At 48.2% G+C, this 26273-nt stretch overlaps 1 protein-coding gene across 1 annotated transcript; it reads right to left on the minus strand.

Annotated features, from left to right (window-relative positions):
• Positions 1-2201: 2201 nt before the first annotated feature.
• Positions 2202-16270, minus strand: stk35 (serine/threonine kinase 35). Its single transcript, XM_079360118.1, has 3 exons — positions 15430-16270; positions 12502-13317; positions 2202-5795 (listed from the first exon to the last, which is right to left on the minus strand). The coding sequence occupies exons 1-2, from the start codon at positions 16007-16009 to the stop codon at positions 12575-12577; spliced, it is 1323 nt and encodes a 440-aa protein (XP_079216244.1). The 5' UTR covers positions 16010-16270; the 3' UTR covers positions 2202-5795; positions 12502-12574.
• Positions 16271-26273: the final 10003 nt, after the last annotated feature.

The raw sequence follows: 26273 nt of genomic DNA on the forward strand, positions 1-26273 counted from the left end.
GATTCAGTCAAAACTTCTGGTTTCACTTTGAATCAATAAAAGTTCCTTTCAGGTTTCTTTATGACCACAGTAAGACCTGCACGGTGCTGTCCCCTCACAGAGAGGAGGTTGCTGGTTTGAATCCCATAGCCTGGGTTCTCTCGTCCCACGGTCCAAACACATGATTGACAGGTGTCACTCACAGGTTGAGACACTGAGACAGGAGTGGGTATAAAAAGTCTCGTGACAGGTCCGACTAGAAACAAGAACAAAAGGAGAAGAAGGGATTTTTCTGACACCAACGTGAAACGTTGATCTTTGACTGATTTCACACGTAAGTCATTTAAATCCACATTTACAGAAACAGAATGTAAAATCCCACTTCTGCACATGAACATGTTTTAGGCTCTTAAATGATGTTAATTAAATATGAGACTGAAGACCACCCTCACATTAATAAATAAATTCCTCTTGTCTCATCACTGCTGTGTTGTCTGGGATTGTGGATTTCATGGGCTCTGATTGGCTGCTTTGTGCTCAGGTCACAGCTGTTTCCTTCTTCCTTGATTCATTGGCGTCTCCCACGGACCCCCCCCCCCCCCCCTTGTTTTCAGCTCTGTTTCCCAGCCTATAGCTGCACCTCCCCCTCGCTGCTCCTCCTCAGCACTCCGTGTTCCCTCTGAACATACAGACGTCTGAACGCTGACATATTGTTGTCTGCTGTGTGCCGCATTGTGTGAGCTCTACTGTAGGAAGTATCACCCCCCCCCCTCCCCCTCCCCCCCCCCCTCCCCCCTCCCCCCATTAATCTACACATTAAAGATCATCCAGCAGGCTAATGAGACGCTCCGGCCTGCAGCACGGCTTTGTCTCCTGCAGAGATGTTTACACTTTGATTGGTACTTATTGTAGCGGGGGGTCTCCCACTTTCCCCCCGGCCAATAGGATCACTGCCCCCCTGTTACTCTTACTGGATTATCCCCATGAGCTGCAGCTGCTCCTGAAGGCTACAGACCGACTGTATGTCCATACCTGGAAACACAGGAACCTTCAGAGTCTGAACAGTTTTTACAGCGACAGAAATATCTCTAGATTTTTATTGAAGTCACTTGTCCCTGGCTTCTCTTCACCTGCAGACATGTTGACGTGTCGGAGCACAGGAAAGTGACCTGTCAGTGTGAGCTGTGTACTTTGGGGCTGACGATAGAGAGAGGGAGCATACATGCGGGTGTCTCCGTGCTGATGAAACAAACCCTGACGTGATGATCCATCCAGGATTCAGGAGATTACTGACAACTGTGGGAAACTGAGTTTGAGCTTAAATAAACAGTGACCAGACACAGACTCATTCAGCGTGCTTAAAGGAGCAGCACAGTCACAGACTCCCACGCCGCCGTGACATTTAAACATGAGCGGCCAGAGAAATCAGCAGGAGACTGTGCTCCAAACTATTTGAGCAAAAAGACGGGATGGAGGTACTGAGCTGTCTGCACGTGCATGTAGGTCCAAATGCCCGCTGAGCCTCCATTTATGGGGGGCGATCAAACCGTTAAGTCATCTGCGCCCCTATTGGACTGTACTTTTAATAGCTCAGGGTCCGCTAACCCCTCCAGCAAACTGTTAATTTTCCAAGGATGAACTCTCAGTATAAACTCTGTCATCAGTGATGAGCTTTGAGTGTGAGAACGAGCAGGGAGACAGGGAGGCTGTGATTGGTTCATCAGAGAGCAGGGAGGCTGTGATTGGTTCATCAGAGAGCAGGGAGACAGGGAGGCTGTGATTGGTTCATCAGAGAGCAGGTAGACAGGGAGGCCTGTGATTGGTTCATCAGAGAGCAGGGAGACAGGGAGGCCTGTGATTGGTTCATCAGAGAGCAGGGAGGCCTGTGATTGGTTCATCAGAGAGCAGGGAGGCCTGTGATTGGTTCATCAGAGAGCAGGGAGGCCTGTGATTGGTTCATCAGATTGGTACCTCGTGGCAGACATTGGTTAAAGTTTTTACAGACTTACAAACTGACACAGATGATGGATTTACTTTGTTCCTTTTTCAGAGAACCTGAGTTATTCATTTCTGTCAGGACCTAAAGACAGTTTAGACCTGAATCTAAAAAAATGTGGATCTGGAAGAAATGACCGACTCTTCCTTTAGAAAAGGACGTCCACATACTAATCCACGGTTTGGGCTCATCGTTCACACAGTCAAATAAAAACATGAAATCAAAATATTTTTGATCATTTATTCCAAGAAAAATTGTCAAACATATTTACAGCAAAAAAAAACAAAAAAACATGATGCTTTTTCAAACATCTAATGGCTCCTGTCAGCGTCATTATTCAACACGACTTTATTTATGAACACACTGGAAATATGCACTACAAAGATTTCATACACAACGTATTGGAGAACGGTGCGGCTCTGAACGGTGTTTACAGTGAGGCAGTGACACATCTTGCATAGTGAAAAGTGATTTCAAGTGGGTTTGTTCCTAGTCTGAAGAAGAGTGATGAAAGGAACAGAACGATACAGTGACAGCAGGTAAGCAGAGAACGAGGTTCAAAATCAAGATCCTCAATTAGTCAAAAAAACAGAAACGCCATTTACAGTCTCCAACCGTTGAACACTTCACCACACGATGCTGAGCTCAGCTGGTCTACAGCCCGAAGAGTAAACCTTCATGTTTAATAACGGCGTTTAGTGTTTGCGTTCACAAACTGCAGCTCACACGAGTGTCATCGGCGTAGAATGAAATACAAGCACAGCGATCGTCGTTTCGTGAATCTTACTTTCGCTGCACGGCGAGCGGCGAGCGGCACAAAACGAGGCGTCGAGTCGTCTGTGTTTTTATCCACACACAGTTTTCTGCTTGATTTTTTTGACGTGAGAAAACAACTGGAATAAGTGTCCAAGAGCTTATTTTTATCGCCACGTGCTAAAGCGGCGTGAGGCGTACGCTTGTAAATATGATCTGAATCCACCTCATTAAGCTTTAACTGCAGCACGACTACAATCTGATCATCTCGAAAGCATCGCTTGCTGCACTAATATCCATATCGGTTGGATTATTTATCAGCCGGGCTTTCAAAGGGAACGACCAAAATAACAATTTCTGACCCACGTGCCTTGAATGGACATAGTCCATGTTTCAGGTTTGTGTTTCTGTTTCTGCACTGCTTAAAACAAAGTGCGTACGAAGTCGAGCACATTTCTGTCCGGCGCAGAGAAGCAGAAAAGAAAAGACTCGTTCGGACACTTTCTGGGAGCTGTAGTTGTTGTAACAAACACGAGCGAAGCTTTAAAAGAAAAACCGCACACAGAAGTCTGAGGTAAAAAGATCAGAGACTGAAGCTGCTAAAGAGAAGTGTTCAGGTAGATTAGATATTTCAGAGTGTTGAAAATGAGGTAGGACCACAAAACGCCTCAAAGTTTACTACTGCTACCTTGGAGTCATTAAGACTGAACCTGAACGCCACACAGTGCTATGAAACTACGCCGGGGAGTCTGGGTAAAAAAACAAACCTTTAAATAATTCAGCTTCCCACCGACTGCTGTTTGAACTTTAGCATGTTGTAAGTACTGACTCGCCTCGGGATCAGACGACACGTAGTGATCAGACTGTGAATAAGAAAGTGGACGTACCATTTCTGTTTGCAAAGTGAAGCCAAGAGCTGGATTTGATAATTGGATGTTTTGTGAATGATGGTCCCGTCTCGAGGAAAATGATAAGGTGCTAGCAACCTTTGGTTAGAATGTGTTAGTGTCAGGTTGTCATGGTTACAGATGCTCGTTAAAATCTAATGACCTGCTTTTTGATACCACAGCATTGAATAAATAAAGTCCCGAACAACCAATGTTGCGTAATTTTGTGTTTTTTTGATCAACAGAAATTGCAGACAAACAAACGGCAGAAATGCGGCGGCGCTGAGCGTTTTCGTACGCTTTAGTTGGCGTCCGTTCTCTCAACAGAGCTTTAAAGTGTCGCAGATGATTCTGAGCAGCGCCGTCTCGATACCACGATTTTATACTTCGATATAACAGCATTGAATGAAATGAAACGATAGCGATTCCTGTTTCGATGCAACAACAACGTCAACGGGAGTCAAAGGCATCAAATGTTTAAAAATTTCGTGCTTTTTATTGATGCAAAAATTGCAGATTCGTAAACACTGCCAATGTGTATCTGCGATAAAGAGCTAACTAGAACATTAGCTGATAACTGAACACAAACGTTTCACCTGGCAAAACTGGAGTTGTAATTTTTAAAAGTACGGGGTACCGTTAGCTGTGCTAACCACACCTAGCTTAGGTTAATTTGGCCCGTTAACTAGCTCGCCTGATTAACTCAGGTTACAACTCCAAATGAAATCCTGCAGCTCTAAAAGAAAAAACCAAGATGGAGAAGCTGAAATGCATTAAAATGGAGGCTTAGAAACAAAAGGTCGTCCATCTCTTATAAACAGTCTATGATCAGAGAGCGCTCCAGCCAAACGCTGCCTTGGCGTGCTGTCCACTGCATAGCGTGCCTCTGCTAAACGCTTGAAGCGACTTCAACGCAGCGCTGAAGGAATGGAGGAAGGAAGGGACAGTCAGGATGGATAACCATGGGAGCTTTAGGGGATTATTTCCAGATGACAAACCTTCAAATGTGCTCTGAAAGTCCCTTTAAAAAAAACAAAGATTCAGCCGCAGAGGGCTCAATACTGCTGAGGTGTCACGACTCGATATCTCTTCATGACACGTTGGCAGGTTAAACCACCGACTCCATATCTTGGTTTCAAAGCGTCACATGACCTCGAGAATCCCGTAAATGCCACACTCAACATCCTCAATGTATAAAAAACATTCAATACAAAGTTACCAAAAACCCACCAACTGATGCAGTGATGATACAAAAACACAGAGTTAGTCCAGCAGGTTGTCTTTGGGTTGAACTCCTGACCAATGAAACCAGTTTGAATTCCCTGCTGGACGATGTTTGGTTATAAAAACATGGTGTTATATGGAGTTTGAACAGGCCTGCTACTTCTTACATGGGCTCAATCTGTTTACTTTAAACATTCACATTTTCCTCTGCAGCGTCACAGAGCGGCACAGGTGTGTCACAGGTGTGTCACAGGTGTGTCACAGGTGTGTCACAGGTGTGTCACAGGTGTGTCACAGGTGTGTCACTGATGAAATCCTCTTTTTTTTAAGCTCAGGGGTTTGTTTGTTTTTTTACGTTTTTTCCCGAAGTAGAACGATTCACATTCATTTTTGCATTATTGCAGGTTTTCCTGACATGTTTTGAAATCAACAGACTCCACTTGTGAAATTTCTGCGAGACAGAATCGTGCACGAGTCAAACGTAGATTCAGACCCAGGAAGCGAAGTCATTTTCAAGAGCCAATCGCACTTTAGTGAATCGTCTTTAAGGCACGCGTTCGTCTGAGGGGGGGGGGGAGACCGTGGGACTAAAGATATAAGCCATACTGACCACGCTGTGACCACATGACCGCCACCTGTGCCCGGGCAGACTTCACTCCTTATTAAGAGAAGAGCAGGCCTGTGATGGGGAAGCCCGGAACAATAAATCAACAAAAAAAACAAAAACAACAAATGTTTTGAACGTGGCGTCACATCCACCCAGCTCTCAGAGACATCAGAGACGCTGACGTCCCGTTTGCATACACGTCCTTATTGTCCCAGAGTTTTGGAATCATCACCTCTTCTTCCCGCTCAGATTCTGATTGTGGTTTCTTCACAGTTCAATTCTGTCACAGTCCCTTTTTTTTTTCTTCTTCTGTCCATCGTCCGAGTCCACATCCAGGTCGTAAACAAAGCTGCAGACACAAAAAGAGGAAACCGGTTAGCGTGCCATGGATAGACAAAGCTTTATTTTTAATGAGTCCTGACCGAGCCGCGTAGAGAATGTTCCTGAAGAACGTCGGACACACTCGGAGAGTTTGGAGCTGCAGAATGTAAACATGTCACCATGTGTCAGGACTTTATATTAAATCTAATCTAAGACTCTTTAAGGATCCAGAGTGGGAGATGGAGGCGGTGTGAAACATGAAGGTCACAAACTGTTTCCTGCTCCGTCATTTCATTTACAACCACCTGTGCCTCTTATATAACGCATCAAGCATTCTTCTTCTGTGAATTCCTCCGAGAGCTGCAGGCGGCGATGACTCAGCAAAGCCTCTAACGACTCATCAATAACAGCTGTGCCACGGTGTGAACGCACGCCGGCGGCCCCTGCGTCCACCTGCAGCAGAGCGACACCTGCCTGTCCGCGTTTAGCTCATGCTTAGCGCCGCGCTCTAATAATAGCCCAGCGGCTGACACGCGGCGGTTTGTTCCTCTTTTTTCGGGTTGCATAACCTCTCAGCACATGGAGCGAACACAAGTGGGTCAGCTTAGCAGGCAGCACGCAGGCTGGAGATGGTGAATAAAGGATGATGATGTGCAGAACGGGGACACTTATGTCACCACTGAGGCCGAGCGCTCTGAATCAGAGCAGACGTAGAGTCAGAGAGTTTCTACAGGAGGATCCAAACAGATCAATAACAACAGCAGGATGTTGACATGGAGTCAGGTTTGCACTTCTTCTGCAGAGACTTCCTGACAGATGATTTCTTCCCAGTTTGTGACCGACAAACGGACTTTTTATAAGTGTGTTGTTGTTGTTGTTCTAAAAGCAGCAACACGTGAGCTCAGCTTTCAGGGGGGACTGTTGTTGTCTCTGGAGCAGCTGTGGGTGACCTCTGACCCCCAGACGCTTTATGAGCTCTCGTACCTGAAGAAACGCCGCTCCATGGACATGTTACACAACGCTACACACACACACACACACACACACACACACACACACACACACACACACACACACACACACACACACACACACACACACACACACACACACACACACACACACACACACACACACACACACACACACACACACACACACACACACACACACACACACACACACACACACACACACACACACACACACACACACACACACAGAGCTGTATTGAACGCTTCCTCTGGATGAATTATTGGCGTACTGATGTGATATAAGTGAAGCAGGGAGCGTCCTGTGATCTCTAACGGAGCCGCGCAGCCCTGATGCTAGCTCAGTTAGCTTAGCTAGCCCCGACGGGAATCACCCGTGCAAATCAGACGACACCCGCGCAGAGAGCCTCGAGGTCATGATGCACGCCCCATGTACGTCCAGGGGTCATAGTCTTTGTCATAAGAGGACGCAGGTTCGAATCCGACCTGGGCCCTTTGCTGCACGCTCCCAACGTCTCTCTGCTCTCTTCAGCTGTCCTAAAGCTGCCAGAGATTCTTCTGATTGCTCGGCAGCAGGAGGTCGGGGCCGTGGTCGGCACCCGTTGACCCCGGTACACTATGCAGACAATGAGACGCTATGTAGCGGGAATGTTGCCCTACTTTCAAACGAGTCGTGTGGCTCAAAAAAAATCAGGTCAGAGATGGCGTGAATTCAGTGCACGCCCGGCCGGCGAGTCGAGGATTTATAGAAGTATGGACGTGAGAGACACTTCCTGTTAAGTTTGTTGGACGCTCAGTGAGAGTGTGCGGGTTGCACTCTGCATCAGGACAAAGTGAAAAGGTAATTCGACCTCAGGAGAGCTGAGGAGCTGTTGGAGCCTGACACCCGAGCTTCCTGCACAGGAGAGGCCGCCGTCTCCTCAAAGCGCTCTGCAGGCTTCACGTCCAACCGAACATTTAGGAGGCGTGTTGAAGAAGCTCGACTGTCTGTCAGCGAGGAGGAAACATGATTTTAATTTGATCAGCGAGGAACCTGAATGTGTGAACCCCGACTAAACCAAACAAACGTTTGAACTTCGACAGCAGACTCTGGCTCGATTCATCCCGGCTGCGTAAACAAGCAACCGGCTGGAGGCGCGGCGGAGGTGGAAAGCCTGAAGACGGGGGACAGACTGAGGCCTGCTGCGTCCTCTGCCAGCCACTCGCTGTTGCATAACCCCAAAAGCAGAGAGTCTCGTTAAAAAACCAGCAGAGACCGGTATCTTTGGGGAAGTGGTGGGGGCTGGGCCGGCACGCCGTGATAAACGCTTAGAGAGGGAGTGTTGGCGTTTTACGAGCTCCGTGTGGTTTGGTGGTTGCGTGGCATGCGATGTAACACATTCCACTTGGCGAGCACTCACGAAAACGGCTCATTATGTAAGATGAGGTGTGTGCGCCTTCGAGTTCCTCTTTGTGTGAAACAGACAAACATCCAGAGAAGACGAGGACGAGGTTTCTGTGATTTCTCAGTGAAGAACAATCTGAGCCCGTCTGAAGTGGACGATCACACACAGTGTGTTCATGAACAGATGCCCGCCCCGCCTGCTTCCATCTATTATTAACAGCTCCCAATGAACCCCGTCGACAGAGACATTTAAACAATGCTTCGGGTCCACACGGGCAGCACCTGCAGCACGTTCTGTGGGGAGAGTGACCCGGCGTTACAGCCGTCTGATTGGACGCAGAGCGCTGTGGGACTCTCTGGATCATTCCTGCTTCTTGAAGCCAAACGTTTGTTTTTGAAGGAGAAACGACCTCGGCGTGAGCCTTCCAGGGCAGCGAGTAAACAGAAGGAAACAAAGCCGGGTTTCATTTGTGCAGGAACTCGTTTTTGCAGTTCCAGCTCTGAGGCCCCGAGGGCCCGGAGGAAACGTTTACAAGCTTCTCGGCTACTGAAGGCTCACTTTTACGAGCATGTTGCATAAGAAGGCCGATGCGATCGTCACACCCACTCCGCTAAAATCTAATAAAGGTGGCCTCCCTCTGGCGAGTTCCTCCGAAATACCCCCTGCTGTCTGAGTGTGTTGAGAACACAGTGTTCTTTCCTGCAGGGGGCTCGAGCTGCAGCGTCTCCGACTGACCGGCTTCCTCCGCACGCCTCCTCCACGTCTCAGCACACACGCCGTGTACGCCGAGGCATCTGTGCTGACGGAGGAATTCATGCGTGCAGTGCAAAGACAACACCCAGAGAAATGCCTCGACTTGTCGCCTGCTCCGGCTTTCAATTAAATAAATGAAAAAGAAAGTAAAGGCTGCAGCAGCAGGGGGGGGGGGGAGGGGGGGGGGCCTGTTGGCGCTCCGTCCTGCTGGAGACAGGCGGCACACGGCAGCCAGCGAGGGGACAAAATGTTCCAGACGTGAATCTCTGTAAGCTGTGAACCGGGGGCAGCGCTCTCATTGTGCAGCGGAGACGGGGGGGGGGGGGGGGGGGGGGGGGACAGATAAACATGGTTCTGTTTTGATGCTGAGCTTTCACATTTTAAGGGACTTCCTGCTCCGGGTTCGTGCAGTAAAGATTCTTAATGACACCAGCACCCCGCTCTCCACACGGACCGGACTCTGACTCTTCAAACACCTGCTCTGATTGGTCGGCAGTTTTTCAGCTCGTGTTTTGTGTGAATGTGACTGGTCTCTGTATCCCAGCCCTGTGATTGGCTGGTGACCAGTCGAAGGCTGTGACCCCGCCTCTCGCCCAATGACAGCTCTGGGACCGGCTCACCTGAACCTGGACGGATGTTCTGTGTTGGTTCTGATTGGACCCCCTCTAAGATTTGAAATCCTGCCATAACAAAGTGAAGCGGGCTGCTCGAGTCGCTCGTGTTCTGAAAGCTGGCGTTCCATTGTTTGCGCCCCCGTGAGCCCCTCCCTCGTTGACGAGGAGGTCGTCACTTCTTCTCGTCAGGAGCAGGAAACAGCTCTGATGATGAAGTGATCAGGAAATAATCCGATCACCGATTCAAAAATAGACAATGTGAGTCGGATCTGTTGTGTCATCAGTTTCTGTGATTCTGTCCGTGTCACGACTTCTCGCTGTGCTGTCGTCAGCTGTCCCCCCCCCTCGCCCCCCCCGTGTGTTTACAGCCTCTAATCCCCCCTCCCAACAGATGACAGCTTCTCCCATTGAAGCAGAGCGAGCGAGGCCTGTTGCATAACTCGCCATCCCATCATCCCGCGAGAGAATGAGGCCAATCTGCAGCACGCAAACTGTTCCTTCAGAGACAGCTGCGAGCCGGAGCGCGGTTACGTCACAGAGCGAGGGGCGGGGGGGGGGGGGGGGGGGGCGGAGCTAACGATGCTGTGCACTAATTGTGAGAGACAACACACACAGGGCGGAGGACCTGGTCGATGGAGGGTTCAAGTTCAGACAACGGGCGCACGCTGCGGGTCAGTGGACATCAGCTCGCCGTCTGATTGATGTGCTGCGAGATGTTTCCGCTCCAAATAACAAAACGCACGCAAAGAGCGTCTTGCCGGGACACTTTCATGATGTCACTGCAGCAGCAAAAGTGACTTCCTGCTGAGCGTGCTGTTTGTTTTAGAGGGAGGGGGGGGGACGGGGGGGACGGGGGGGACGGGGGCTTTGTCAATAATATCCAAAATATTATTCTAGGAGTCGGTCGAGACGTCGCGTCTTGATTCACTTCCTGAACTTAATAAAATCTTAAAATAAAAGTTTAGCATGAGATGAGATGTTTGTCTCATCAGCATCGACGTGGTCACGTTGTTTGACTTCATCGTTTTTGGTCGTGTGACGGAGCGGCGCTCTGAAATCCTCGCACGCCAGAGTCCAACGTGGGAGCCGAGAAACGAGCGGCGAGTCCGTCATCACGACACTTCAGTTTGTCGTTTCTCGAGTGAAGCGTTCAGAAACATTTCAGAAATATATTTTCTAACTTTTCGTTCGCTCAGAAACTTCGCTTGTAAACGTCTTTTAAAGTCCGATGAGCGAGCCGACATCGATGTCGTGCGCCGAGCCGTTTTGTTGTCACGGAAACAAAAACAGGAAGTGTTGAGAAAGGCGTGTAAACATGGCGGTGTGCGCTCGGATGCACTCGATGATTCTCATCTGGTCGACGAGGAGCGCCTGAAGGGATCCTCTCTAAGTGTTTTCGGGTGTGAACGGCGCAGAGAGGCGTGGTCAGGGCAGACGGCGCTTTGATGATGTCACATTTCTGTGTTTTCACCGGCGGTGTGATGAACTGTCAGCTGTAATCATGAACTTCATTAACTTCATAACCACGACAGGTTCAAACACCCGTGTCTTCTGCTTCACGCCCTGACTTTGAACGCCACGTCAGCCCTCAGGCGGCGGGCGCACCCCTCCTCGTCCCTCCTCCTTTTACATTTGTTCTGTCTTCATGGCGCGGTGACGTGGGCGGCTCTCTAAGCCTCCTGTTCACCGTGTCAGCCGCTGAGTTTGGCGTCCTGACGTCAGCGCTCTGCGGCGGACGCTTCGGCTCCTGCTAATCCTGATTCCTGGTCGGTGGCGAGGGCGGCTTAGGGGCTATTTGTAGAGAGGTGACGAGGCCGTCGTCTGAGAGTTCCCACGGCGTCTTAGAGCAGACTGATCCGCTTCATTCAACATTTTATGAACGTTTAAAGTTGACCTAAAAATAACTTAACGAGCTCTTTCCTGTTTAAACGTTGACCTTTGACCTCGCTGTGAGGAAATATTAACGAGCTAAAGACTTTCAATAAGACGGATTATCGTTATTATTTCATCGTGACAAACGGGCGCCTCGTGTCCAAGCTTCACACGCTGGACTGTCTGCATCGTCATCGTGAATACGAGCGGTCGAATAGCGTGCACGACAACGAAGACGCCACTCTCACTTTAACAGCTCACAAACATGGCGGCGAACATAAACACAACTGAGCCCTGAGCGAGGAGGGACGCTGGTCGTCCTCCTGAAGCCACGTTTGACCACGTGAGTTTCTGCGTGTATTAAATGGTTACTACAAACATCAGGCGTGTCGTCTCGGCTCGCCGCCTCGTCTCGTCGTTGGTTGAAACTGTCCTCGTGTAAAGACGGGAGGACAGGAGGACGGTAAGTGTAGAAAGTCAGACACGGGTCTGCAGGACAAAGACGCCATGTGCTCGCCATCAGAGCGGCTCCAGCGAGGTTTTTTTTTAACGTCTGAATGTGGTTGAACGTCTTTGAACACACACGCCTCTGGTTGTGACGTGCTGGAGTCTGGGCTGAGAGGGACAAACCAGTAAAACCATCAGAACCAGTACTCTACAGCAGCCTGTAACCGGGGCAACAGAGGCCTAACGGTGTCAGCAGATTAAGTGTGTTCAGTCCTGTGTCATGGTTTTAATTCCCTCTAATCACAGCACCGGCTCAGGTCGGGGTCGGGAAGGTGGATTACTCAGAGAAACTAGCTGCTGTTCTATTTCTTCTATTTCTATACAAAACCTGCAGCTTCTTCTTTCCTGCAAGACCGAAAACTTTCACTTATTATTCCAAGAGTGTGAAAACTCCACAGGAAGGATCCCAGCAGGGAGACGACCATTTGGTTCAAATTAAGATTTTTATTTATTTATTTTTAAACCAGAAACAGAAGAAACAGAGTTTCTGTTCTACCGCTGCATCGACCCGTCGGACCCGACACACGCAGGTCACCGACCCCTGAACTCTCTGAATGATTTGTGTGACGTTGACGCGTACAGACAGACAGAGTGGTGTGTTTGGAGCTCACCTGGGGAGGTGAAGGGTCCCTTCTTTGATTGGTTGGGATAAAAAAAGGGGCGTCGTGGGGACGTGGGGTTCTGTCACGCCGCACATGTGACTTGGTCCATCCGCACCTCCAGCTGGAAGGCGTCCGGCCGGTCCTGAGGGTTGACTGCGAGCATGTCCTGGAGGAGCTTCTTCACGCCCTCCGACATGGAGCTCCGGGCCTTCTGCGGGATGTGCAGAACCATCTTCGGGTTCTCCAGCAGAGCCTCGCCGACGGGGACGATCTCCGTGCCCTGCCGGATGTAGGTGCCCAGCAGCTCGCGCTTGGACTCCGCATCGATGAAGGTGATCCGCTCCAGCATGGCCCAGATGATGATGCCCAGGGCGAAGATGTCGGCCTTCGCCGTGTAGTGGCCCTCCCACACCTCGGGCGCCATGTAGAAGTCCGACCCGCAAGCCGACGACAACCAGAACTTGTTGATGTTGACGATGTTGTTCTGGTTGCTCTCTTTGCCCGCCGCTCCTCCTGCAGGCGGCTCCTCCGTGTTCTTGGAGTTCATGCCAGCACAAACTTTACTGAGTCCGAAGTCCGCCACTTTGAGAACGGGGGCGCCGGACTTCTGCGAGATGAGGATGTTGTCGGGTTTCAGGTCGCGGTGCACGATGTTGTTCTTGTGAAGGAACGCCACGGCGCTGGTCAGCTGTCGCATAAAGCTCCGGTTGGTGTGCGGGTCGGGCCGGCGGGACAGGATGTACTGGTTGAGGTCGCCGCCCTCGCAGAACTCCATGACGAACCAGAGATAGCAGGGCTCCGCCGGGTGGCCCAGGATGCGCTCGCCTGCAGACAGACAGGGGAGACAGATAAAGGCCACTGGGTCGGTTTGAAACCAGTTCAAACCAGTAACAAGAGAACAAAACCAGCAGCAAGGAATCAAACACAGCCGTGTGTTTGACCTTTCAAAATAAAATGAATCCGAGCACTTAAAAAACCAGCTTACTGAGTTTGTTATGAAAAGATTTTAAAGACCTCTACTTCCTTCCTGATGACATCACACGACCACACGTGGCGAGTGATCGCATGCAAACCGTGATATCACACCAGCGTTTGTTCTCAATGTGCCACTTCAGAGAGCGTCGCGTGTGAAGTTTCTAACCACAAGCCTTGGCGGGTATCACGCATGCAGAGAAAACAGCCGTGCACGAGGGTTCGATTCTCAAAGAGGAAGAGGAGCGGCGACATGACTGGATGCTCCGCCTGAAAGATTCAACACGGAGGGTCGACAAACGTCGGATCTCTTCTCACTTCCTGTTTTCTTGTCACGTATGTTTAATGACGTGTTTACGTCTCTCTCTCACAGAGTCGTCTCCCGGGGACACGGTGGACTGTGGGAGGTCTCCGCCCCGTCTGCAGACTTTACAAGTAAACATCTCACGATCAATAATAAGTTGACTTCATCACAGTGAACAGACCTCAACCTGCTGATAACGGGAGAGGGCGGACTTTAACGGACCAATCAGCTGAGAGAATGAGGTGTTAAAGTTTGTCCCCCGTCTGACTTTAGATCCTGGTCCTGAACGGTCCGGATTTGTTTGGACCGGAGAAAGAAAATAAAAGCCTGTCAGTGTTTTCTATCTGAGGGATTTTCAACCTCGTGATGGACGTGTGTGTGTGTGTGTGTGTGTGTGTGTGTGTGTGTGTGTATGTGTGTGTGTGTGTGTGTGTGTGTGTGACCTGGAGCCTTGAATCATGTAAACACTCCACCTGAGCTGCTTTTCACTGTAAAGACTTTCTTGTACAGATGATCCATAACTTTCATCGTCATTCCAACATGTTTGGTTTCCTCTCTGATCAGTGTGTGTGTGTGTGTGTGTGTGTGTGTGTGTGTGTGTGTGTGTGTGTGTGCGTGTGTGTGTGTGTGTTACTCCCCCTCTTCCCACAGCTCTCTGAGGAATGTCACTTCTAGGAACAGGCTTTCAAAACGTGCAAAGCTCTCCTCCCCCACACCGACCTGCTCCCTCTCTTACTTAACACACTTTACAGAACCAAAGACAAAGACAGAAGAGAGGCCGTTCAATCAATCAAAAAACGCCACACACGGCCCGATGTGATCGCTCTGAGAACACGCCGGCTTCAGGTGAATAAAGTGACGTTTTAAAAAGACGAGCTATTTAAAGAAAAGATGAGAAAGCTCATGTCCTCTTGTGTTACATCAGCATTGTTCTGGCATTAAGGAGTGTCAGTGGAGAGCAGAGGCCCTGAGCAGCTTCTACAGGATCTATAGGCTCGGCTGTTCAATAACAAAGGAGCTGATAAGTAGGTCAAACTGAACTGATGACAACAAGGACTCGAATAAAAGTGATTCACAGTCAATAAATGTGCAGTTTTTCTTCATCAGATCCAACAGCACCCTGACACTTCATCGTCTGGAGTCTAAATATTCAGTCAACAAGCAGCGGGTTAAAACGCTGCCAACTAGAACACCGTGTCCTCTTGTGAGCCGACACACAGCCAGCTCTGTATAGGCAACGTATAGCACACATACATCCATACATCAGTGACCTGCAGGAGCGTCACTAACACCTTCATCTTTCCCCTCAATAAAACACGACAACCTGACATATTAAACACACAAACAATGCACGTGATGTAAACAATCTGTACATTAAAAACAAACACAGAGAGATGGAGTCTGATGGTTGTTTGGGTGGAAATCTTTGAGTGAGTGAGGCTTCAGTAAACTTGTGTCAGGACTCAACAGACCCACAGGGAGGGTTTACATAACTGCACACTAAATGTAACCCACTTTGAGATGCATTAAAGGGGTTTTACGGAACCACAGGGATGTTTGGGGAGTTTGGATTTTGCATGTTGGGGGGTCACGAGCCTTTTCTTCAGACATCCTGGTGTTATGCATCCTATAGGAGAGCAAACATGACGTGCATATATTACCTTTGAGTGAGGTCTCCACCAGGCGCAGGTACTGTTTGGATCTCAGGTTCCCGTGGCTCATCTTCTGGGCCATCCCTTTCCTCTGCAGGACGCACTCCTCCAGCTGGACCACGTTCTGGTGTCGGTTCTCCAGGCTCGTCAGGGCCCAGAACTCGGCCAGGGCCAGCTCCACATTTTCTGGGGCGTCGCACTGGAGCCTCTTAACCGCCACTCTGGCTCCTGTTTTGCGGGCTATGGCTTCATACACCACCCCGTAGCTGCCCCGGCCCACCTCCCGGAGCAGGCTGTACCGGGGGGCGACCACCACGGCGGGCTCCAGGCGCTCACTCCGGGCGAAGCTGATGGAGAAGCAGTCGTCGTCGTCGTCCTCCTCCTCCATAGGCTCTGTGTGGTTGTTGTCCTCCAGCGTGCGGGAGCGAAGCACTCTGCCCACCTCACGCTTCATTTTTGCGGTCACGTTCCGCCTGCAGGCCCGCAAACCGAGCCCGAACCCGCCGCCTCCTCCACTGTCGCCGCTTACCTTTCTCCTCTTCTTCCCGTCGCGAATATCCATAACTTCTTCTTTGTTGAAAGTAAGCATGAAGGCAGGACGTGTTTCTCTTTCATTACTTTAACTCAAACTGCTTTATTTTGACGTCCTGACGTCTTCCTGCGTGCGCGCGTGGAGCTTAAACGCCAGTCTGTCCGGAAGTGTTTAAAGTTTGTTTTAAAAAAGGTGGAGAGAGGACGAAGAAGAGCTACAGGCTTCACCCCGCTGCAGGAACTAGTTCACCTTCATAACAAAATGTTCCAGCAGCAGCCCGGTACGTGCAGGGAACAGAGGGCGGGGCTTAGCGAAGCTCTGCCGCGCGCTGATTGGCTGAGAAAGAAAACAACTTGCGGAGATCCTGTCTTGCTCAAAGAGGAGGAGGAGGAGTGCATGCTTTATTTAGTTTTATTTAGAATTTAAAGCGTGCTGTATCAGTTTTCCTATCGATTCTGACTTCATTGAATTGATCAGATAATTAAAAAGACAACAGATAGGAGGATTGATGTTTTTTAAAGGGCCGAGGGGCGGGGCTTACTTTATTTCAATGAACAAGGCAGGGTCACGTGCTGTCAGGCATGGACAGAAACACACCGTCACACATTCATCAGTAATGAACTGAACAAAGGCTGACAGGGAGACAGAAAAAAACACACTTTATCATGACATTTATTCTGCTTATAACGTAGAAAAACTAACATTTAAACAAATTAAAAATATCTTTATCCCCCTGTCATCCCTCTGGATCATAAGAAGAAGAATATCCCATCATAGTGGGAGTAACATGAGACTAAATAAATCAACATGAAGCTCAACAACACTTTGATACCATTTAGCTCTTTTTTCTGTTTTGTTTATTTTACATACTTCATTTAACACACACACACACACACACACACAGGTTCTGCGTCAGGGCTGGGGGTTCGACACCTTGCTCAAGAGCATCTCTGCATTGCTGAATTGTTGAATTGACCGACCTGACCGACTTCCATGTTTTATTCTGCACAAAGACTCGAGCCGACGGCCATCTGACTCCCATCTGATAAACACACACAAGCTGGAAACAACTCACTCTAACAACCCCTGTTATAAAACCCTCTGATCCTTCCAATATAAAGAACTGACTTTGTGCAGTGACATGTTCACGTCTCATGTGCACGCGTGTCTGCGTGATGCTACATGCGACATTTAAAAACACTGCAGCGCCTCTGTTTCAGCTCCTCAGGATAACTGAAACACATATCAGTTAAATCCATTCATCAGGAGACGTTTACACGCCTGCTTGAGTTTCACCTGAGTCCAGACATGAGTGTCTGTATGACCTCTGACCTCTGACCTGAGCGGTTCTGCTGGCGTTCATGCTTCTGCTGATCAAATGATGTTTTATGAAACCCGCCTGAGACAATTAACGCAGATTTCACTCACAATGAACTAATTGACCTGACTGGCTACGCCCACACACGCACACACGCACACCCACACCCACACCCACACACACACACACACACACACACACACACACACACACACACACACACACACACACACACACACACACACACACACACACACACACACACACAGAAGGGAAGATTAGGAATAAAAGAGGAGGCACAGCCACGATCAGTTTATTGCACATAATTGCTGTTTATCTGTCGAGTTGACCCGTGATGATTTATTTCTGCAGCCTGCGTCGCTGCCTGTGGTTCTGGTCCAGGACTCTGGAGCTGGTGCAATCCTTTACACCCAACAGGACTAAAAGCTGTTAGAGCTGACCGTCATGCTGACAGCTTTTGGCTTCGCTGTCCAGGATAAAAGCCGACCACTGTCAGATAAAAACAAGTCTGGCGTTGTGTGTTATGCCATCCCATTGTGGCATTAATCGCCCTGCATACCAGGCAGGCCGGACTCACAGAGCAGACTGTCTTTTGTCACAGCTCAGCGTCCAGTAATAATAATCAAAAGAGGAATTCACCGAGGCTCAGAGCTCCGACACACAATCAGCAGGAATGTGTTCAGTTTCAGCTTCATTTCATTTAAAGAGTGGCAACAGAGCTCAGATCAATGCATCAGTTCTGGAGTCATGCTTAGAGCAGAGGCATGATAGAAAATAAAGCTGTCTGGTTGTGAAGAGGCCGCTGCAGGGTGACAAACAGGAGAGAAAATAATGAGACAGAGAATGATGGAAAGTTAGCAGGACAGTGAACGAGGTGCGATGCAAAACAGACAACAATGTTTGCTTTCAGGGAAAATTCAACAGTAGAGTCTTTATTATCTGTGCACGACTTCTCTGCCCCCCCCCCCCCCCTCTGATACGATGATGTCATGGATGTATTTCGGAGCAGTAATCCTCTTTTGGTCCATTACATAATTTAAAGTGTCCTCCTGTAATGAGCTTACAGTCACAGACAGAGGAGTCCTCTCCTGACCTCTAGTGGTCGATCTGGAATAACAAACTGTCCTCCTCGTTTCAGTGTTTTTTTAATATTCATTTTCCACCCGTTTAATTAACTGAACACTGATTTGTCATCAGTGAAATATCAATAAGAGGTCAGGGCTCTTCTCCACTGATTTGTGAGTTATTCAGCAGAAAGTAAAATACTTTTTATCACACAAAAAGATTTGAATGTATTTATCAGCAGAATTTGAATGTTTCAAGTTTAAGAAGTTAAAATAATTGTGTAGAAATTAAGAATGTGACTGATAGTGTCATTAAACTCACTGAAGGTTTCACAGGAAGAGGTGTGTGTGTGTGTGTGTGTGTGTGTGTGTGTGTGTGTGTGTGTGTGAGACATCGTGATTAAGTGGAGGTGGTATCTACACTCATGGTGTGTGTGTGTGTGTGTGTGTGTGTGTGTGTGTGTGTGTGTGTGTGTGTGTGTGTGTGTGTGTGAGTGTGACCTTGCCGTTTCTCTCCGCTCCTCTGTTTGCCTGCAGAGGTTTTGTGTTGGAGACGAGAGTCCTGGCTCTATTATTTTGCCTGTTCTGCTCCCGGATAAATATCTTTCACAAGTTTCAGGGACGTTTACTTCTGACTCACACACACACACACACACACACAACCACATCTCTATGGCCGGCGTTACCACGGCAACCCGAAGGCCAGTACCACTGAGGTAGGAGAGCACGGATGGAGATGTTGAGATGCTCAGCGTCTTTTGTCTTGAGATTCCTCTGGAGTGAATTCATTAACCGGAGCGGATGCCGGTCCTTGAATGGAGCGCCGACGCCAACTTGTCTCTTTTTTTTCTTTCGATTAACGACGGATCTGTTCAGCTTGAAATGTTATAACACGCTGGACTGTCAATCACAGAGCTGACATGGAGACACTCTCACATTCACACAGCAGTCTAAAGAACTTCACCTGCTGCCGCCGTGACACGACCTCGGAGAGGCCGAAGAAAATGGACGCACTCTTCAGTCCCATTTAGATTTTAAAGGGGACACATGATGAACAGTCCACTTCTTCAATGTTTCTGAACATTTTATTTGGGTAACCTGAGTGTCTAAAGACCAACAACATGTGAAATAAATCCATCCAATCCTTTGTTTGTGTTTGTCTTCAAATGTGCTCCCCTTGTGATGTCACAGTGGGATTCTGGTAAAAAAAATAAAAATAAGCCCCTCCCCTCCCCTGGTATCTCCACCCATGGACTCCACCTCCAGCCTGGAGCTGAACTTTTACGCAAGTCCGCCATTTTTATTCTTATAGGGAAGAAGTGATGTCTACGGGGAAAACTCAGGGGGCGGGGCTTATTGCATTTAAAGAGACACACACACCAAAACGGAGCGTTCAGAGAGAGCTGGTTTCTACAGGGTCACAAACCTCCTCTGCTGCTTCATGTTATATTTGGACCAAAGCTCAGAAACACAGACGCTTAATGTAGACCACAGGGGGCGCTGTTTGAAAAGAGTCCTCTTTAAGACAACGTGAGCAAGTAAAACTAAACAAACTTTTAGTTCTGTTGAGACGTTTCTCCTGCGTGTGTATGAAAAGTTATTTGTTTCACACCTCTGCAGTCAGTCATCTACGTGGCGTGTAGCGTGTCATGGGATCTTCTGGCTCTAATTGTTGTTTATATTCCGTGTTTGTGACGTCGCCCTCGGGTGCTGACGGTGGGTGGAGGCAGCGAAGTGAGAGCTGCTCCCACCTCCACGGAGTCATTCTCACGACTTCAGAGCAACACTTTGAGTTCTCCACAGGGAGTGCTCTGAAGCGCTCACACTACCTCTGATTTATTACCATAATAACACTTTTTATTCAGGCGACAAATCATCGCTGTTTGAGGATTTTCTTGTTTTGCTTTTAAAGCTTTAAACCTTTTAAGCTCTGGACGGATTCATGCCACGGATGCTGGTTTTAATAAGACGGGTCGTATTTGTCAGAAAAAGATGTTTTTCCTGTTTTACAGTCATATAGTCAAGACAGCTTTCTTTATCTAAAACACAGAGGTGGACCGTGCAGAGGTGTTACATGAAAGGATTTCAAACCCTCAGACTGGGCTCTTATTGTTTACAGGTAAACTGTCCACACCTTTGGGGCGACGGCTGGTTTTAGGCCTCGCTTTGGACACATCTGATTGGTTGAACTGAGAGCTCTGATTGGATCCCTGAAAAGATAAAGCACAGATTTATACAACCTCTGTACGTGTGTGTGTGTGTGTGTGTGTGTGTGTCTGCAGAGACTCTGTCCTCTGGCTGGATTTTACTGTTCTGGTTGACTCGGGACGTTTCTGGGCGGGGACCTGGTCTGTCTCCTCCAGCCAATGACAGCGCAGCAGGTCAGTTTAAAGTGAATACAATTCAGCGATTGGATTTGAATCAAACGGAGACGTTGCGGCAAAGCAGAGAAAATATACTGAAGAGTTGGTCAGCTGCAGGTGTTTGTTCCGTTACATGTTTCATCACGTGTTCTCTCGTTATCAGGTAGAGAGCTCAGGTGTGAAACTCGTCCTCACAGCTCTCACATGTTCTCACTTTCACTTCTGACCAGACATGTCGATGTCACCTGGTGAGAAAATAAACGACTCCATCAAACACCGGGCTGCTGAGCGGGTGGACAACTTTGTGAAAACAGCTGAGTGTGAAAAGTGAGTGACAGGATCAGAGGAGAGTTTCTCACCACTGCCCCCTGCTGTCTGACATGGCAAATACACACACACACACACACACACACACACACACACACACACACTCACACAGAGCGGAGAGAGGTTACTGCATTTAACACAACAAAAGGAGGACAGAGATGTTCTTCCCTTTTATGACAGAAGATCGTCTATATGGAGAAGATGACCCTCACACATCGAGACACCAAGAAGAGCAGAGTCAGGACGGACAAACACACGAGAGGAGACGACGAGGAAGGACGGGTTTAAAACACAAAGAACATCAACAAATACAGAAAATAGTAAAAAAAAAAAGAAAGAAAACTGATCAAAGAGCTGCACGTGTGTTTTGACTCTTTTTATAAATTACATCTACATTCATTTCATTGCTTTAAAAGGCAGAATCTGTTTAAGTGCACGACTGGATTTTAGATCAGACGTGTTCAGTGTTCGTTTACAGGGAGCTCCACAGGAAACCATCAGCAGTCGACTTACGAGCTGCTAAAGAAACAAACTATTCTTATTTCGATGCTTTCTAGACTGTAAACAAAAGGAGTCTCCACGAGTGACGATTCTTTCGACCAATCAAAGGACAGTACGCTTTGCACCCCAACATATGCCTTACAAAAACGTAGGACAGAACAGATCGGAAACTTTGGGACCATGAACGATGAAAAAAACCCAAAACTGAAGCGCTTTGTGGAAACGCAGCTGAAGGCAGCACGTTTTATCTCTAACGTGGGTTTAAAACACCGGTCTGAATTCAGGCTTTTTAGAGTCTTTCTATAACGAGCAAAGAACTTTAAAACGCTTGTTTTACTGAGTTTGGGTCTAACATGCATCCTCAGGACACCAGGAGAATCTGAACACTGATAGGCTTTCAGAACACGGCAGCACATGAATGTTTTAACGAGAAGAAGTTCAACACATGCACGAACACGAATGATGGGAATTCACGTCTGTTCTGGTCCCTGCATTCAATCTTTATAAATAATCGCTCTGCGGGAGACACACCTGAAGAAGTCAAGGTGACCCGCTCGACTGCAGAGGACGATCCCAGTGACTCCAGCAGCTTCTTCGACTCAAACACGAAACGTCGTGTCTGACAGTGACCTTTGTCACACGGGGTCACACAGCTCCGAGCACGCAGCAGAAGAGGCGCCCCGCTGCGCCGCATCCGGCCAGGACTTCCCTGTGATCTTGTCGGGATTGAGCGTCGCAGGAGGAACCAGCCCGTGTTGTCGTGGAGAGGAAATGGCAAAATGCTTTTAGGTGCCTCGCAGGAAGTCTGAACGTCACGCTGCGTCAGAGCCTCACAGAGGAAACGTGGGAAGTCATGCAGGTGACTGTCTGATGCATCATTTATCAGCAGTCGCACAACAAGGGGAAGTCACAGTTATCGTCCTCAAACATACTGCAGGAGAAACATGGACGCCAAAAGAAGGGGTTTCTTTCACGTGCCGGCCATCGTGTCGGAGGAGGATTATAGAATCAACATTTCTACATCTTATTCTCACTGTCAAATGAGAAGACATTTTCATGCCTCAGCTCTCGTTCTTCATGTGTTTGATATTTGACTTGATGTGAATTTGGAGGGAAAGTTTGTCTGTATGAGGGACTTGGGTTGAGTGCAGGTGTTTTTTACATGTTGCATGTACAAAGCAAAATATGACAGGACTCTATTTCTATGCCGCTGTATTTTGCACCAAAGCTTAAATTTCCTCTACAGACCCTTCAGAGTCTTAACGTCTAGATTCTTTGTCCTGACGGATCTGACCCCAGAAATATGAGTAATAATGAGAGGCTGGAAGTGTAGAGTTTGGGCTTACCTGCGGACAGCAGTCAGCGGCGAGCTCCGACCGTCAGGCTTCTTCGGGTCTTTCAGTCTCTTTCTCCAGTTTTGTTGTTTGTTTGTTTGTTGTTGGTCAATCGAAAAGGTCAAAAACAGGAAGTAGAGGACGTCCGCCTGTTGGGTGTTTGGATGTCGGGGGACGCTCGCTTCACTCCAACTCTGATCAACTTTCACACCTGTGCCACTGTTAATTAATAAGCCCCGCCCACTACAGGCTGCCTGCAGGGTCGTGAGCTCCATGACGGCGTCCTGTAAGTGCACGCCGTCCATATTAAGGACTTTTATGTGCTTCAACCTTACAGCGACTGACACGCTGTTTACTGTACGAGGAGGATCTTATGAAGCATCATGAGGGAAAAACTGAAGAAGTTCAAAGAGAGTGAGGACCAAAAGAAGAGAGATCCGGTGTTACCTGGTGCTGCAGGTGTCTAAACTCTGAGCTCATGTCAACGAACGCGGAGAAAAAGACGAGACGTTGTAAGAACAGCTGCTCAGAGCCGGGAACGTATGTCTGCATGTCTCACCTCGCAGCGCTGCATGACGTGCTGAACACTACACAGACCTTCGACGTGGACGTGCGTCTGAAAAGTTGTTTTTCTGCTCTCACACTTTAACTGCACAATGAGACAACCCACGGATCTGCACCACGTGTTGACTCGAGCACATCTGAACTACAACAGCACATTTTATCACCAGTGAATGTGCTGCGTCAGCCCCGTAAACCTTTTAACATCTGTTGCATGAAATTATGTGAAACTGTCGGAGGCTGTCATCTCAAAATTCTGTAAAAGTCCCGTTGACTCGTCACACTATAAACCTGGACAGCAGGTCAGAGCCTGTATGAAGAAGAGCTCAAATAAAGTGATGACAAAGTGAAGCTCTGAAAATACGTCGTACAGTCACGTCATTCGTTCTTAGATCTTAAATCTAGACAATGACGCCCCCCCCCCTCCACTCCAGCCAGTCTCTCCTTAAAGGGGTGAAATCTGACGGCCTCTCCTGTGGCTAAAACACAAGCACCTCATTCAAGGCCTCTTCTAAAATACAGAACGACCAGCGTGTGTCTGAAAGAGACGGCCTTCAGGGATCCAGGTCGTTTCCTGCGTGTGTTGTTGCGGTGAAGTGAAAGCAAACACTTATTACATGTTTCACACGGCGTTTTAATGTCGCTGCTGTGGACTAATAGATGGAAATCATCGGGCAAAATCTGAGCTGTTGATTTGTCCTCCGTAGTTGAATACCTGGCAGTGGTGTGTGCTGCTTCCTGAACATCTGTTAAAGACAACTCTGCACACATTAAAGAGGCTTTTTCATTCTGTCTGCTGGAGGGGAATCTGTCCCGCACAGATAAACCTCGACAATTACAATCTCATGCGTCTGCAAACCTGGAACATTTGGCTAATTGTTTTTGTCCTCCTGCTCCTGTTTGGACTCCATGTTGTTTTTAATTTGAGCTCAATGAGACTGAAAGTGTCGCAGTCTTGGAAACGTTGTTGTGGCTGTTTTGTCTGCAGGTTGCACAGCCAGGTGTTTATTTCTCATTCCCCCTCGACAAAACGCCGAACCACGGCCCCGAAAATGATTCAACCAACACGGCTTTGAGATCTTCATGAAACGTATCAACAATCTGACCAAATATTTAATAACCCAACAGAGGAACCAAATTAAAGGCAGATAAACAAGAGAACGAGATAGTGGGGAAAAACACCTGAAGAAAGAGTCAGCAGCGTTTTCCTGAAGGATAAAATAAAGGGAAGCTGCTCCATTGTCCCTTCAAAATAAAACTCAGTCTTCTCCTAAAGTGAAGCTGCTCCATTGTCCCTTCAAAATAAAACTCAGTCTCCTCCTAAAGTTAAGCTGCGCCATTGTCCCTTCAAAATAAAACTCAGTCTCCTCCTAAAGTTAAGCTGCTCCTTTGTCCCTTCAAAATAAAACTCAGTCTTCTCCTAAAGTGAAGCTGCTCTTTGTCCCTTCAAAATAAAACTCAGTCTCCTCCTAAAGTGAAGCTGCTCTTTGTCCCTTCTGGGCCTCCGTACATGTGTGACTGTGTCTGCAGAGACTCTGTCCTCTGACTGGATTTGACTCTTCTGATTTGTTCTGGTTGACTCGGGACGTTTGTGGGCGGAGCTGGTGTGTTTCCTCCAGCCAATGAGAGTGCAGCAGGTGAGTTTAGGATACAGCTCAGTGATTGGAGGAGATTCAAAGCGGTGAATATGACGGACGTGGACGTAGCAGCAAAGAAGAGAAAATCTAATCAGAGTGAGGAGAAACAGCGAGAGGAGAAAGCTGCTTCTAAAACCAGGCTGAACCTTGTGTTGAACGTGGAGCTGCTCTACTTCCTGTTGGACAGGAAGCTGACAAACACCAGCGGCTAGCTGGCAGTGTAGCTACAAGCAGTAATCAGTGTATGTTATTTGACTTTTCTTCAAACATTAAGCTCTGCTCTCAGAGGATCACGTTCATGCAGTGGCAGAAAACTCTAAAAATAAAATCAATATCAGGTTGTTGGTTATGTAATCGATTTCTCTACATCAGTTTTTAGGTCGAGTTGCTTCAAAACATGTTTTTCTGGAGCCGGCGTTCTACTTTTAATAAAATGTGTGGTGAAAGGCAGAGCTCTCAGGTCTGTACGCCCTCAATGAAACTTGTTTTTCAGGGCGGCGTATTATTTATAACATCAGTTGTCTGACAGCAGCGTATCAGTAATATCTCACAAGCTGTCCGTGCACATCCACCAACGTCATTAAATCAGTGTCAAGGCTGCCTTTTCACACACTCCGGTTTTGTTCGTCAGAGAGCGAGCGAGAGCGTCCATTCAGGTGATGTGGTTTCAAACACAATCGCCGGAGTTCTCTTTCATTCAAACCTGCTTTCAAACACTTTTCTCTCCCTGCAGCTTCAACTCTTAAAAACTCTGCTCTCACGTTGCCGTTAGCTTCAGCAGCACAGGTGACGTCAATGAGAGGGTTTTTATTCAAACCGCCGCCCGTCACCGCCGCCGCCTTGTGACTCTTTTCAACAAGGTGAAAATGCAGAAAGTGATCCTCCGCCCATCAAGAAGAGTTTATTTATGGTGATGGCAGCTTTTTCTTAACGGCTGCTATGGTTACCTTCACACCAGATATGGCGCTCAGGTTGGCGTTGGTGTTGTTGTCACTCTTGCACTCACCTCACTTTTGTCTCATAACAGATCTTTTTCACCGACGGAGGTGTGAGGCGCCGCAGAGCGTTCGGCTGTGTTAGCATGTGTGACGATGATGATGCACGGAAAAGCCCGTTCACCTATCAGGCACTCCATCACGGTGTGTGTGTGTGTGTGTGTGTGTGTGTGTGTGTGTGTGTGTGTGTGTGTGTGTGT

This window comes from Symphodus melops (genome assembly GCF_947650265.1).
Source record: "Symphodus melops genome assembly, chromosome: 13".
Lineage (NCBI taxonomy): Eukaryota > Metazoa > Chordata > Actinopteri > Labriformes > Labridae > Symphodus > Symphodus melops.

What these genes read in the sequence shown, in the direction of transcription:
- stk35 (XM_079360118.1), bottom strand. Translation starts at nt 16,009, where the DNA reads ATGCTTACTTTCAACAAAGAAGAAGTTATGGATATTCGCGACGGGAAG. An exon ending in GGTGGAGACCTCACTCAAAG is followed by an intron (nt 13,318 to 15,429) that starts GTAATATATGCA and finishes GTCTGTCTGCAG; the next exon opens with GCGAGCGCATCCTGGGCCAC.